The 14,884-nt window shown below is 36.4% G+C and overlaps 1 protein-coding gene across 6 annotated transcripts in view; it reads left to right on the top strand.

The window, feature by feature from the left end:
• Nucleotides 1–1,459: 1,459 nt before the first annotated feature.
• LOC118263227 (protein nervous wreck) overlaps nt 1,460–14,884 on the top strand; it is a 182,945-nt gene continuing 169,520 nt past the window's right edge. For 4 of the 6 annotated variants that reach the window (XM_035575072.2, XM_035575088.2, XM_050703951.1 and 1 more), the window contains exon 1: nt 1,460–1,820. In XM_035575072.2, the coding sequence (XP_035430965.2) occupies nt 1,779–1,820 (42 nt within the window). In that variant the 5' untranslated portion in view covers nt 1,460–1,778. Of the gene's footprint in view, nt 1,821–2,267; nt 2,385–14,884 lie in introns of those variants that run through there. The other 2 variants (XM_050703952.1, XM_035575062.2) reach the window with 2 other exon arrangements.

Genomic DNA, 14,884 nt, shown 5'->3' with positions numbered 1-14,884 from the left:
AGCCCTAGGCTTCGAGCTCAACATTCACGAAACCTTAGCCAGGCCTCAAATAATAGCCAAAAAAAAACGTCGCTATAAATATTGCATTTCTAACAAACGTACTTATAAACTAATAAACTTTTGTATATGTCATTATAGGTAGGTACTTTAAATTACTTTATTTTCAAAAACCACCCCAATCTAAACATAAAACAAATAAACTAAACAAGCCAAAATCATGCATTGGAAAAATTATGCAAAGTTAAATTATATAAAATATTATTGTTACAAAAATACACGAGTGGATATTCTACTAAAGTTCAACAAACTATAAATAATTCAATTAAAAACATAAATTTAATTTATCGCCAAGTGTTAATCAATAAGCTAATTTAATAAAACAATTCAATTATGAACATATATGCATAAACAAGGTTCAATCGCTTTCAACGAGTTCTACCAATCCAGCCCTTTCGTTTGATATCCATATTGGAGGTAGTATCAGATTATATTATATGGTCATCAAGATTAAGAGTTTATGTACCAAAAATCAGACCGATCTGTCATAAGAAGCGGGTAAAGTTCTAATTAATTTTGCCTCGCTCAGTAAAACTAAGGAATGAGCTGTCGTCGGCGGTATTTATTTTATTTATTCAACTTTTTGCAACTTAATGTACAATGGTGGGCAACTTAATGTATTTCCGAACCAATACGACCTTCAAACCTTCAAAAAAGCGTACTGCTTTTTAAAAGGCCGGCAATGCCCTTGTGACTCCTCTGGTGTAGCGGGTGGCTAAGTGCGGCGCTGATCGCTTACCATCAGGTGACTCGGCTGCTCGTTTGCTTCCTATTCCATAAAAAAGTTAAATTAAACTGTTATAAAAAATGGTTCAAGTGCAATATAATAATTTAACCACATATTATTATCATTTACACTGTAAAATATATAAAAAAAAACATCAGTCAACATTAACGATTGAATAGAAACATACATTTTATCGCTATCAATATATTCACATTACACTGTACTAAAATAGTTTAATATCTATATATCAACTTGAAATAGCTTTTAACTACGCTGACATAATTACCAAGATGATACAGATAACAGTACATACAAATAAAGTACTTATAAGTATTAGAAGTAAGTATTATCTCTCTTACTTAAAGGAAACATCGACTTTCTAAAGATAAAAAAAATATACATCATCCGAGAGACGTCCACTGCTGAACAAAGGCCTCCCCTTTAGTCCTCCACGTAGAACGACAAGCCGCCACTTGCATTATATGCAAAGTATATATTAACAACTTATAAGGCGGTAATTTAACACAAGATTCTGTGTCCGAAGTAAATCTGTACAACACAATCATTAATACTAGGCAACCGTACTAGAAAACATCGTTATCAACGTTCTCAATACGTAGAGCACATATTATTATTATTATATCAATATCTGATAATCAGTCGATAATAATTAACAGTATTATCGTTCACACCGCGCGGCGGACCTCGCGTCGTCGACAGTTCTCGACAAACTATTAAATAGTAAACAATTTTTTAACACAATTACTGTTACGATAACTCACTTTTTCCGGAGCAAATTTTAAAATTTTACGCTCATTTTTAAATTAGTTACATCGTTTTTAAGTGTCAGTAAACATGTGCGATCGATTTGCTGTTTTTGAGTAGTTTATAAACAACAAACTCAAGTGTTTAATTTATATATTAGTGTTATGTGAAAACAATTAAAGGAACGAGTGGATTTTTACCAATTTTTCATTTTTTTTACATTTGAACAATGAGTAATTACAGCAAGAAACGCAAGAAGCCTCAAGTGCATGTAAGTACATAGTTATTAGTATTTTAATTGGGAATATATTGTATAATGCAGTCCACAGATTCACGTAAATTATCCGTAATACACCTGTTAATCCAGTGTTGGCCGTGCCGGTCGCTCAGTTGTAGAACGTAATATGTAGTTGTATTTCACCCTTAATATCAACTGCAGTTTCTGCACGGACTTGGAGTGGAGAGCACAGTTTTACATCCGCACTCGCTCCCGCCGATGCCGGAATAGTTTCGAGTTCAAGTTAACAAAGTGTCCATTTCTAGTTTTCGTGTATAATAATTCGATACTTTAATCAGTTTGAAAGGTGTTTTAAAAACTTCTTTTAATTGTTTTTATAAAAACTTTGGACTTTTCGCGCGTAATTTTTTAAATTTAATTTTCAAAATGCGGCTCGGAAGGTTAATTATCTATTTCATTCTCTACATGGACTTGATTCGTCCTCACTTCGAGGACGACTTGGCGTCCTCGCTTTTCACATCTTCGAGTGCCAACGAATCATCCAGCGTAGCTATTTACGAGGCGCTCACTGAGATATTAGTCGGCAACTTCACACAGGTAAAGTACCATTATTTAATCCCATACAATAATTCTTATTTTCACCTAAACTTAAAAACACATTAGGAATATAGTTTAAAGTAATTTAATTTCTTGTTGAAGCTCTCAAAGACTGTATTACAGCTCACTTAATTGAGTTTACATATTTATTTACCAACATTCCGGTTGTCTTTATAATTTCTCTGAAACAGTTTTCTTTGTTTCTTATTCGGTGTGTGTTAGTTAATTGAATAAGAACCTTTAGTGTTTATAAAGTAAGTTCTTCTTTTTAAATCCTTGTAATTGCATCTTTTTGTTTGATAAAAGGCGAAAACCAAGGTTAAACTACATTATATATTAAGTACAAAAATGCGCTTTTGCGATTTAACTAGCGTGTAAATATGACGGGAACTGGATTTACCTTAAAATTGTGAATATGAAGAATTAGGTACTTTTTATCCTTTTTGCTTGCGAGTAGAAGGGATGACGTAGATTATATATGCAACGGGGCTGCTATACTGTTGTTAAGCTGGTTTACAATATTAGTAAACATAGTTTTATATACGCTCTTTTTAAATTAAATGATTTTGAGAAAAAGTTCGTTAACAGCGTGGAAGGACCATAACATTAACTTTTCTTTTATTCCAACTTGTTTTTGGAATATAAGGCGCGATGTTTTGTACATATAATTTTGAGATAACTAGACGATACATCATCAGCCTATAAGTGGCCACTGCTGACCAAAGCCTCTTCTCACATGGACAAGGTTTCAGCATTAATCATTACGTTTGCTCAAAGCGGGTTGGCGATATAAAACTTATAATTAGAAAATATAACTAGACAATAAGATGTCTCTTTGCGAATGGTAGAATTGTTACAAAGATTTTTTTTATTATTCGGCCCTAGCTGCGAATATTATCCATCTTATTGTTATTTTTTAGATGAAGGGTCAATCTCGGTTGATAACTGGCTAGTTACCATAGAAGGCTGTCTATTACTATGGTAGTTATAAAGAATAGTATGTATGGTTAGTTACCACTTCACAGAATAATAAGGATGATGTTACACTTGAGAGCAAAAATCGGAGCCAATAGCGATAGTTTTAATTCTTTATTAAATATTTTCTGTTATAAGTATTTTATTAATCAGCAACGTATACTACCTATATGAAAGGCAATTTAATCGCCTTTAAAATGTGACATCACATCGACGGTTGGGAGGCTCGATCGATCGATCGATAAGACATTTTTTGCAATATTAAGTTTTTTACATCATTCGATGGAGAAAACAATCGGTGATTCTGAGTTTGTAGATAGCTTAGCTTAGCTTTTAGCTTTTGGATCACGAGTCATAATTTTTTTAAAGTTATAGACGGTTACATGAATCCTGCGCTGGTTACTTGTTTGTAGCATTTTTGTTGCGCTCCGTTTAAAAACTTTGTAAACTGGATTTGTTTATCTTTCCTTGCATTTAAGGTTGGTCTGCATTGGTATTTCGGCAACCATTAATTGTAACAAAATTAACTCCTTACTTGAGGAGGAGGCTCAAATTGTAACTTTACTGGAGGCCGGGAGCGGCAACGTGGAGTGGCTCCCAGTAAAGTTAGTAAAGTGGCAGACTTCATTCAAGTCGGTCAAGGGTTCAAAAAATATACAAAAGGTACCTAGAGATTTAGGCCTTAGCTCACAGACGTAGAACAGGTAGACCACTAGTCACTAAAGTACGAGAAGACAGGCTCATTTTAACCACTGCGTTACACAGTCGTGGGCTCAACGCTGTTCAGCTCCAGCAATAGCTAGGCGGACGAGTGGAGAGCCGAAGTTAGTCATTGGACAATGAGAGAAAGACTAAGGGAACGAAATTTAATATCACACAAAATTGCAACTTGCCAGGAATTATCGGTTTTTTGGGGGGAGAGGGGAATCATTAAATGACTTTTCTCGCCTTAGGGAGTGTCAGACTCTTACTGATTAAAAACCACCCCGTTCCTACTCCTGCTTTTGAGCTGGAGCTCCGAATCCGCAGGCATTAGCCCTGTCATTGTCTGATGGGTCTTTAAGGCGCGCGCGCAACGCAACGCGCCGTACGCACGGGTTTGGTTCTGGTTGGGCGGCAAGCTACCTTTGCTCACCGTCCGCAGCAAAATTAGCTAAAGAGTAGCTCAATGTTAATGTACTGTGTCTGTTCACTATGTACGCCGTACAAGAACTGCTTCCAAAACTGATTATACCACTTCCAAAATGCATGCAGCATTGAGCAAATTATTCATCAGGATGTCAGTACGTCCCGCCCCATCCATTTCTACTAAAGATACAGATCTGGTCTCATCTGAACTGGCCCCGTTCTACTAACATCCAATGAAAGTCTTCTCGAGTAAATTACTGATGATGTTGGTGATAAGTTACTGTTAATTCCAGGCAAGTTGCAAGTTTTTATGATATCAAGCTTCGTTCCTTTAGTCTTCTGCTCACTGTCCAAAGACTAACTTTAACTCCTGCGTGATCGCGTAGCTGTTGCTGGAGTTAACAGCATTGAGACTACGATTGTGTAACGTAGTGGTTACAATGAGCCAGTCTTCTCGTGCTTTAGTGGCTCGTGGTCTACCTGTTCCACGTTTGTGAACTAAGGACTAAATGTAATTTGTATACTTTTTGAACCCTTGACCGACTTGAATGAAGTCTGCCACTTTACTAACTTTACTGCGAGCCACTTCACGTTGCCGCTAGTACTACTCCAGTAAAGTTACAATTTGAGTCTTCTCCTCAAGTGAGTAGTTAATTTTGTTACAATTAATGATTGCCGAAACACTGACGCAGACTACAACCAGCCTTCAATGCAGGGGTGATAAACAAAACCACTTTTCATAGTTTTTAAAAGGAGCGCAACAAAAATGTCACTCACAAGTAAACTGCATAATCTGCGGATTTAAATAACCGTCCACAACTCAAATATACAATATTTGTTGTACAACAAAATACCCTCATTTTAATGGCAAATAAATTGCCTTTCATGTGGTATACGTTGCCGATTAATGAAATAATTATAAAAGTAAATATTTACCAAGAAGTGGAAACAGCGCCTGCGGCTTCGTTTTTTTGCTACCGAATGTAGTGTGTTTTTTAATGGATTTAATTTGATACATGGTAGTAGAATCATGTTATACAGCTACATGAAATTCATAACATAAATTAACTGGTGAAAAGTAGATGTTACATTGCAAATGTACCCCATAAAGGCGATATAATATATTCATTCATATCGTCACGCCTTTAATCCCCGAAGGGGTAGGCAGAGGTGCACATTATGGCACGTAATGCCACTGTGTACACCCACTTTTCACAGTTTATGTTGTAAGTCCCATGTAATTGGTGGTGAGCCTATTGCCATATACCGGACACATTTCCAGACTCCGTGCTACTATTGAGAAATTTTCGCCCGATCCGGGAATCGAATCCGAGACCCCTTGCCCGGCAGTCGCACTTGCAACCGCGCGGCCACGCGGCCAACGAGGCAGCGATATAATATATTTTCTAATCAATTCCACGAGCACTACATTTTTCTCTGATAAGTTTACCGTTGACCACCGACCACTCAAGACATGGTGCTAATACTAAAATCTTTTAAACCTCACAATAAGTATAAATACGCTAGTTAGAAGCCTTGAACATCTTTTAATTAATTGTTAAAGGCTTTATTTAATCCGATTACACTGCAACTAAGCGTCTGCTTCGAAATGTTTCTAAGTAACAGAACAGGGAATCAAATCTCATTTGTGCTGGACAGGTATTTGCAACTAAGTACAAGGCTTCAAAAAAAATAATCTCTGGTGAGGACGCTTGCGTTGTGTTTCTCAGTGTGAGTTAGGTATCTGTCCAATCTCCAAATAATCAATTTTATTTGGGACAAGCCCGCCTCAACCTCCCATACCGCTGCAACTCTTCAACGTTTACCTCCTAATTATCGATTGTAAAATTCCCAACCCCCAAAAGGGCAGGAACGAGCTTATCACTCCTAAGGTATTACGGATCGGACGGTCGGTGGCTATTCATTACCGTAAGGTCCTCCGTACGCTTTTCTTTGCCACCCTATCTCATAAAAAATACTACCTCAACAAGGCACGTGGTCGAACGATCCTTAATTAAAAATAATGCGACTTATTATAAAATATTAATTAGTGTTAGTAGTTCGTCTGCGTTTCGATCTCCGGCCGGGAAAAGTATTAGGTAAGATTATTAAAATATCTTCAGTGAAAAAGGCTAGTAGACCGATAAGGCTCTTAGGTATTAAGTAGATTCATTTTTACTTTTTCTATTTTCTCTGATCTCTTCTTGCTTAGTTATTTGAGGTAGGGATTTAATCTTAATTTCTTAATTCTGCTTCGATTGAATGCCAGTATTTAACAATTGCAACTACCATTTTTCCATTCTCCATAATTCCCTAAGATGAGCTGTTACTTGGTTAGATCTGTAGAAAAAATTTTGGGGCCTTGAGGAACTGTCATTGATGCTCGCGTGAAATGTAGTGTAGGAGATCCACGCTTCGGCACAAATGGACCGGCTTGATCATGCACGGCTTTGCGGAAAACTGGTATGAAACAATATTTGCGTTGTGTTTCGGTGTGGGAGTGAGGTTAACGGAGGCCCAATCCCCCAATCCTTAATAGTTTGGTAATGCACTTGTAACTCTTCGGTGTTGGGTGTTCAAGGGCGGCGGTGATTGCTTACCATCAGGTTATCTGGTTGCTCGTTTCTGCAAATGAAGACTGTGCGCTTATCATGCTGTCCAGATCAGAAGTGGCTGTATATGCACCAGGCCAAACTCCACATATTCATATTAATTTGTCCTTTTTATTAGGCAGAGAACTTTTCATACACAGGGGAAAACTTAGTATTAGTTACACTAAGCTCAAGGCGAATTTTAATCAAAGCCGACGACGACACGATTAAAGTTTTTTCAGTGTAATATCAGTGGCGTCTAATAAACTCTACATAAACTTAGAATATAAATATAATAACTGGTACAAAACAAATACTACTACTATTAATACTTCTCTGATTGCATACCTGTGCTTAAGAAGTTAGTGTTGGCCGTCGCATCATTATGATGTATTCCATGCTCATAAAATACAGAGGGAAGTGGAAACTATAGATATATTCTTTTTTTACTCTGTTTTATTTTCGATCCGAGACAGTTGTTCATGCCCTGAGAAGCGGCGTTATGATTAGTATTTACTGTATTGGTTCCAATCCCAATTTACCTGAGTTACAGCGGTTTTGGATGGTTGAAGCAACCTTGGTCCAATAATTACACAGTTTTTGACATAATTATTTTTATTTAACACAAGCCTTTTTTAGCCAATGACTTCTCTCGCCTTGGGCGAGGCGAAGAGAGTGTCAGACTCGTACTGACTAAAAACCATCCTATTCCTATTTCTACCCTTCGAACCGGATCTCCGGTAAACCAGCTAGGTAGTCCGCAGCTCCGGATCAGGCATCAGCCCTACCCCATCTGTGGTGGATCCTGACCGTGCGTTTGTTTAGCGTTCTAAATTTTATTCTGCTCATCTTTGTAACTTTTTTCTCCAGGCAATAGCAAACAACAAAAAGAATTAGCGAAATCTGTTCTACTGTTCTCAAAATTTGCGTTTAGCAACACATTTAGTGATCATTAATAAATGAATTATAGATATAATTCAATTTCAAACAATTTGTTTTAGTAGTTATTAAGCTTTAATATTCAAACACAATGTAAATAGTTTATGAAACAAATAAATCAAAATAAACACACATCATTGTGTATCACGGAAGTATGTAAAGACTGAAAATCTCTATAACAACATAATAATACACATTTATGTGGAAAGCTTCCAACACACATTTCATTTTGAGTGTTGAGTGTGTATGCCTCTCAATCTCTAATTCCCCGTACAGTAGGTAAATAGCCCAAATACAGTATATTGCAATTACAGAGAATTTCTAAATTGAAACTTCTATTTAATTTTGTTTGTCGTAGGGTTTATTTTCCTGGGAACAGAACGATAATCAGCACACCTACCCAACCAACGAGCAGATTTCTAATTATGACACAACTTAAAAGTTTGTTATTACTCCGATAGAAAATGTCCTCTAGTTGGCCTCATCTAGTTATTTTAGTGTTTTAGTGAGTAGTTTTTAAGTGCGGGAGAGCCATGCTTCAACACGAATGCGCCAGCTCGACCGGAGTGATACTACGGCCTCACAGAAAACCGACGTGAAACAACGCTTGCGTTGAGTGAGGTTACCGGAACCCCAATTACCCCTTCTTCCCAATTTTCTCAATACCCTATTCCCCGATAACCCTAAAATTCCTAACCCCAAAAGGCCGGCAATGCACTTGTAACGCCTTTGTTGTTTCAAGTGTCCAGCGAGCGGCAGCGATTGCTTACCAGCAGGTGATTCGTCTGCTCGTTTACCGGCTTATACCATAAAAAGGAGATTTACTTGTAAAAGCTTTATCTTGTAAGCTGCTTGCAAAATAAATATCACTTGTCATTTACTAATTAGTCAGAAATGAACAAAGTACTAAGTTTGGTACTAGCCTAGAATACATGAACAGGTTGAAGTCAGTCTGAGTTTACAGTCTATGATAGTTAATCCGGCGGGGGCGAGATTTTCATGACCTTCGTTGGTTATATTTTTATCTGGCTCTAATAGTGGAATGAATATTAAAATATTGGAAAACTGCGCATATAAATTAATAGCGAGGGAAATTCTCCATTATGAGTATATGACTTGTTGTATAGAGATTAACAAAATGTGAATGTAATTTCATTGTTAGAACGGTTCTGATTAGTTTTTATTGTGTATTCGTATTGATTGGATTCTTGGATTGGGCAAAGTATTATTATTATACGTTCATCTTTACATATGTTCTCGAATAAAAAATGCCGTTTTGAAATACATAGTTGTTGAAGGAATTTAATAAAATACTATCTGTTTTATTAAATTCCTATCCTTAATATAAATATATTGAATTTTGATCTGAAAAAGCAGTTGACTTGTTATTTTTGTTACAACGTAGACAAATAACTTAAAGCTTTTCAGTGTTTGGTATTTTTATACAAACACAACGTATAAATACATTAGTTATTCAAAGAGCCCATTTCGTACTTGAGTGACAGACAGACAACACTCCGACGCAAGCAACTAGCCGTAGAAAGCTTTTGCCATCTAGGTATTATACGACGAGAAGTAATGGGATTTTCATATACAAAGTCGAGAGCATAAGCCAGTATTTCATACATTTTTAATGCGTAATGCTAGACAATACTGATGGGCTACGCTACGGCACAAAGTCTCATAAAACAATAAGTCACGAAGTCTTAGTCTCGAAGTTTTCAACTTATTTTCTTACACAAACAAAACTGTACTACTTAAGAATGCTACAAGTACTTTGCCGGTAGCAACAGTTGTTACGCTGATCGCATTCGACGACGCTACGAAACCGCTACGACGTGGCTACGACGTAGCCAAACTCGTAGCCTGTGAAATTAAACATGTAGAACAAAATTTATATTAAAACCGATCTAGTTGAGCTACTTGACTATAGATTATTGATTGAACAGGTTAATCTGTTTGAAAGTACTAAAGTACGCCATTGAAAGCAGTCATTCTAATTAAACTTTTGAAGGAAACTTCTAATTAGTACACGCGATAGTCCCGCTGAATGCAGGCGATGCGATTGTTCTATCATTTGTTTAATGCTTTATATTTCAATTTAATTGTCGTGCGCTCATCGATACTAATATTAATCCGTAAGCTTGCTTTTTTCAAAATTAAAATGCTTTTACACTACTGCGTAGGTTCATAAAATCACATTTCTTTTTTCTTTTATTCACCTGTAGCACTTTCAACTCTGTTTTTTGTTAAAAGCTATTGTATTTAAAACTATAAATGGATAGCCGTTTTCAGTATCTACAGAACCAGAATAAAATACAAATGTGAACTCGATATCACAAAAGTTCAATTCGGAAATCGAACTCCCTCAACTCAACAATGGCTGAACAAGTAATTATTCATTAAAACTAAACGAAAGCATGGGGCGGTGGTTTTGTCGTTTCAATTTTAAAACTTTTATCGAAAAAGAACCACAGGCACACGGCGTAGGTGCTGTTACATTTTGGTTCAAAAGTTTATAAAGGCATTGAATGCTTTAATAATTGATATCACATATACATACATATCAACTAACTATAAGTGCCTACTGCTAAGCAAAGGTCTTTTCTTACAAGTAGGAGGTTTGAGCCTTAACTGCGCCCACTCAATTACTTGATATAGCTTGATGTAGTTCCCGCGTACACGCATGAGCGAGAGTCTCAATGTGACTTGCCTGACGATTCTACGGTTAGAACGGTTTCTATCAATTGTTTAGGTATATCTCACTATAATAAATTATTCAAATATAGTTCTTCTATTTTATAGAAGGCTTACTTACTTACCCTATAGAAATACGGGTACGGAAAATCTAGTAGACGGATCAACAACACATGTGTTGGAGGAACAACTCCAAAGAAGTTACAAGTGCAGAGCTGGTCTTTTAAGGATTAGAGGTTTTGAGAGTCGGGAATTGGGCCTCCGATAAGTTCACTCACACGACGAAATACAACGCGCTCATGTTTTAGTGGGCAAAGAATAATGGAGGTTTTAATTTTAACCTTTTGCGTAGGTCATGGGAAAGTGGTTAATTGATTGTGGTTGATAGTGTTATTAATAAAGAGTGAGTAGAGTGGGTAGTATTTATCATAAATATACTTTAATACATATATAATATATATCTATACATCTATAATCTTGATCTGGAGCTGCGGACTACCTAGCGGGTTTACTGGGGTCCGGCACGAAAAGCAGGAGTAGGAACGGGGTGGCTTTTAGTCAGTAAGAGTCTGACACTCCTTCTCACCTCGCCCAAGGCGAAAGAAGTCATAGCATGATTTACACTTAAAAAAATTATATTACAATAGCCTCGTTCATCTGGGCATAAGGGTAAGGGCAAAGTTTTATTAAATGTTTTTGTTTTTTCGAATATACACAGTGCGTACAGTACCTCGTTCTTATTACCTTTTTTATTCAGTTTTTAGGTTAGTGCGAAGTGAGAAATTAAGTTATTTACATAGCGCGACGCCGCGCCGGCAACTGGATTCAACTACCCGTTTAACGTGATGTTGTAGGTTAAACCTGTTGCCGCAGCCGATTTAATATATTAAGAGTTCAGCTAAAACAACCGTTTTAGATTTTCGTAAATAAACTGCGATCGACCAAATTTTAACTTAGGTGAGAAGTGAGCCCGGTCAGTCTACTCTTTTAAAAACCAAGTACATCTTTATATACATCATTCAAAATACATATTACATCATGATTTGCGTCTAAAAACTATTTTTTCTTCAGTCATTCAAGTTACAGTACGGTACAAAACAAATACAAAAGGATTGTCTTTCTTTTACCGTAAACCAAACGAGGTTAGTCACTGTATGACTAGTAATTATGCTATTTTTACCCTTTCTGGATCGAAGATACTTAAATAAATAATTTCTTGCCGTTACCAACTTTGTTTGTCGCTTTGATTAGAAACAGTTTACAGTATAAAATATTATTGAGCACTTCACTATTCTTGTGTGACTGTCCTGTGTGCTTTGTAAGACTTTTATAGTGACCTATAAATAGATGGTATTCGATCATTCTTGGTATCCTTATTTAGGCAAGTTGATGTTGCATTTTTTAACTACCTAAAATATTTTGGGTAACAAAAAAGGAATAGTGTTTAAATCCTCACATGGACATAGGCTTCTCCAATGGCACGCCATTGAGCTGGATCTTCAGCTCTACTCATCCAACCACTACCAGCCACCTTGCGGATATCGTCACTTAACCTAGCCTTAAATCCTCAAAAGGGTCAAATCAATTAACAACAACACATTTTCAGTTTCGAAAATCAAATCCGATACAAGTATGCCATTCAACTGCTCGATCAATGAGGCAGTCATGTTTGTTTCAATCTGTCAGAATTTAATATTCAAATACTCCGATAATTTGCTACATTTGCCACTGTATAGATTCACAGGTGAATTCCAACGGTGCAGTTATGGTTTAGGTACCCAAAGCGCACTATGATTGGGCTTTTTGATTGAAATCGTTAATTGCGATCCGGGATTGTGTCTCGTGTCGGTTGTGGCAATAGATTTGATGAATGTTGCACTACTATGCAACGTCATTAGTTTACATGATTTCTTTTTCTCTTTTTATGTATAATATCTCTATGTAATGTATCGTGATGGCTGTTTTAAGACGTGGTGGCCCGCTTCAAGTATCACGTGTGTGGAGAGAAAAAAATGTAGTTCTTTGCGAGTTTTTAGACAAAAGAAAAATATTTTACCGTTACGGTCGTTACCGTTTTGGTCGATAGCCCGGAGGTTTAAGACACCCTTCATGCATAAGGGTGCCGTTTCGCAACCTACCAATACCAGGAACCAATCTGATTTTTTCCGAGTTATATGTACTTTCTTAGATTATTTAGATACCACTGAAAAACGGAAAAAGAAAAAATCTTGAGGAAACCTGGGCTTATAATTTCTAATTATAAGTTTGAAATCGCCAACCCGCATTCGGCAATTGCTGATTAATGCGCAAACGTATGAGGAGAGGCATTTGATCAGCAGTGGCCAGTTACAGGCTGTTGTTGTATGATCTCTCTGTTTGATTTAAATTGAAAACGTGGCTAAACACTAGGATTATCTCAAGTTTTGTTTATGCGTTTAATTACCATATGTGGTATTTTTATACCAAAAGTCCATTAAAATATTAATTCGAGTCGACTTGTTTACTCGTGATAGTCATAGTCAAACATCCAGCCTCTGTGCCAGAAGTACAGTTATTAGTTTCAAATATTTTTTAGAATCTTTCGTAATTAGATTTCAGACATTTTATAATGAACTAAATAATTGAGGTTGCTATTGGATTAGATAATCTATCCTTTTACCGCTGTAAGTCGCTACAGGTGTAAAGTACACGCCCACTTTACACCAGCCATGTATAAAAGTATATGTTACATTTTGTTTCATGTTGTGGGCGGACTTATGTATATACATATGTATAACGGTACGCCGCCGACCGCAAGTGTTGAAAGTATTACTTGAATACTTTACAAAATAACTTACAATTGCCACCGATTAACTATGTAATGTCTACGTAATAGTGTGTTAAACTGTATCTATATTAAGCCTAGTCTCGTCCAAACAGAAACACATGTGCACACGAAAGTAAACTTTTTACTTTCGTGTGCACAAATACAACACGTAAAGGTTTTCATAATCGATTCTGATTCATCGAACAAGAACTCGATAGTGAACTAGACTAGTTATTTATGTACAGTCAGTTAAGTTATTTGATATAAGAAAATAAAGATTGATTTAGAACAGAGACAGTAACTATTATTATACTAAACTACCCCGACAAACTTTGTACTGACTTAAATATTTTTGTCTCACCTTTTAAACCTTCTCTGAACTTCCACAAATTATTTAAGACTAAAATTTTCCAACAAATCAGTCCAGCCGTGCTCGAGTTTTAGCGAGACTAAAGGACAGCAATTGATATTTATATATTTCTAGCTGAACCGGCAAACTTCAAACCGGCTTAAATATTTTTATCTCACCTTTTAAACCTTACCTAGACTTCCACAAATAATTTAAGACTAAAACATTCCAGCAAATCAGTCCAGCCATTCTTGAATTTTAGCGAGACTAATGGACAGCAATTGATATTTATCTATTACTATCTGACCCGGCAAACTTTGTCCTGACTTAAATATTTTTGTCTCACCTTTTAAACCCTTCCCTAGACTTCCACAAATAATTTAAGACTAAAATTTTCCAGCAAATCAGTCCAGCCATTCTCGTATTTTAGCGAGACTAACGGACAGCAATTGATTTTTACATTTATAGAGATTACGAGTACAATTAAGTATGACTGTGTTAAAAAGTATACATACTTTTTAAAATCATATCTTTTGTAACCATTAGTTGACTCAGTACTCAGTAGCCAACCAACGGATACTGTGTCCGTATTAATAATCAATCCTTGATTGTACACAACAGTACATACAGGTATTCCGTTACCGGCTTTCATTGCTAGGTTAGGGAACGAGGTTATATTGTACACTGGACACTGGTCACATTCTGCAATCCGTAGTATCAATCTATTGCACCGAATGATTAGAGTCTGGAGCCCGTTTTTGTTGTATGTCCTCCCGACCGAGGACGCTTTAATCAAACCCATGAATATGCCTTTGAAACCATTAGAATTGCTAGCCATATATGTAAACTTGTGTATATGCTGTACAATGTATGTATGTATTTGTGTCATCTCTCTATTACATCTATCTATTGATCAATAATGATGTATTTATCTAAATGTTCATGTTAGACTCATTTGCACCTGCCGTATTGTCTCCGGAACACCTAAAGGTTGACAAAAAAGAATGCCTGTGGC

The sequence above is a fragment of the Spodoptera frugiperda genome, chromosome 25 (assembly GCF_023101765.2).
Source record: "Spodoptera frugiperda isolate SF20-4 chromosome 25, AGI-APGP_CSIRO_Sfru_2.0, whole genome shotgun sequence".
Lineage (NCBI taxonomy): Eukaryota > Metazoa > Arthropoda > Insecta > Lepidoptera > Noctuidae > Spodoptera > Spodoptera frugiperda.
The sequence above is the reverse complement of the archived record's forward strand: the minus strand, read 5'-3'. Positions and strand labels throughout refer to the sequence as shown.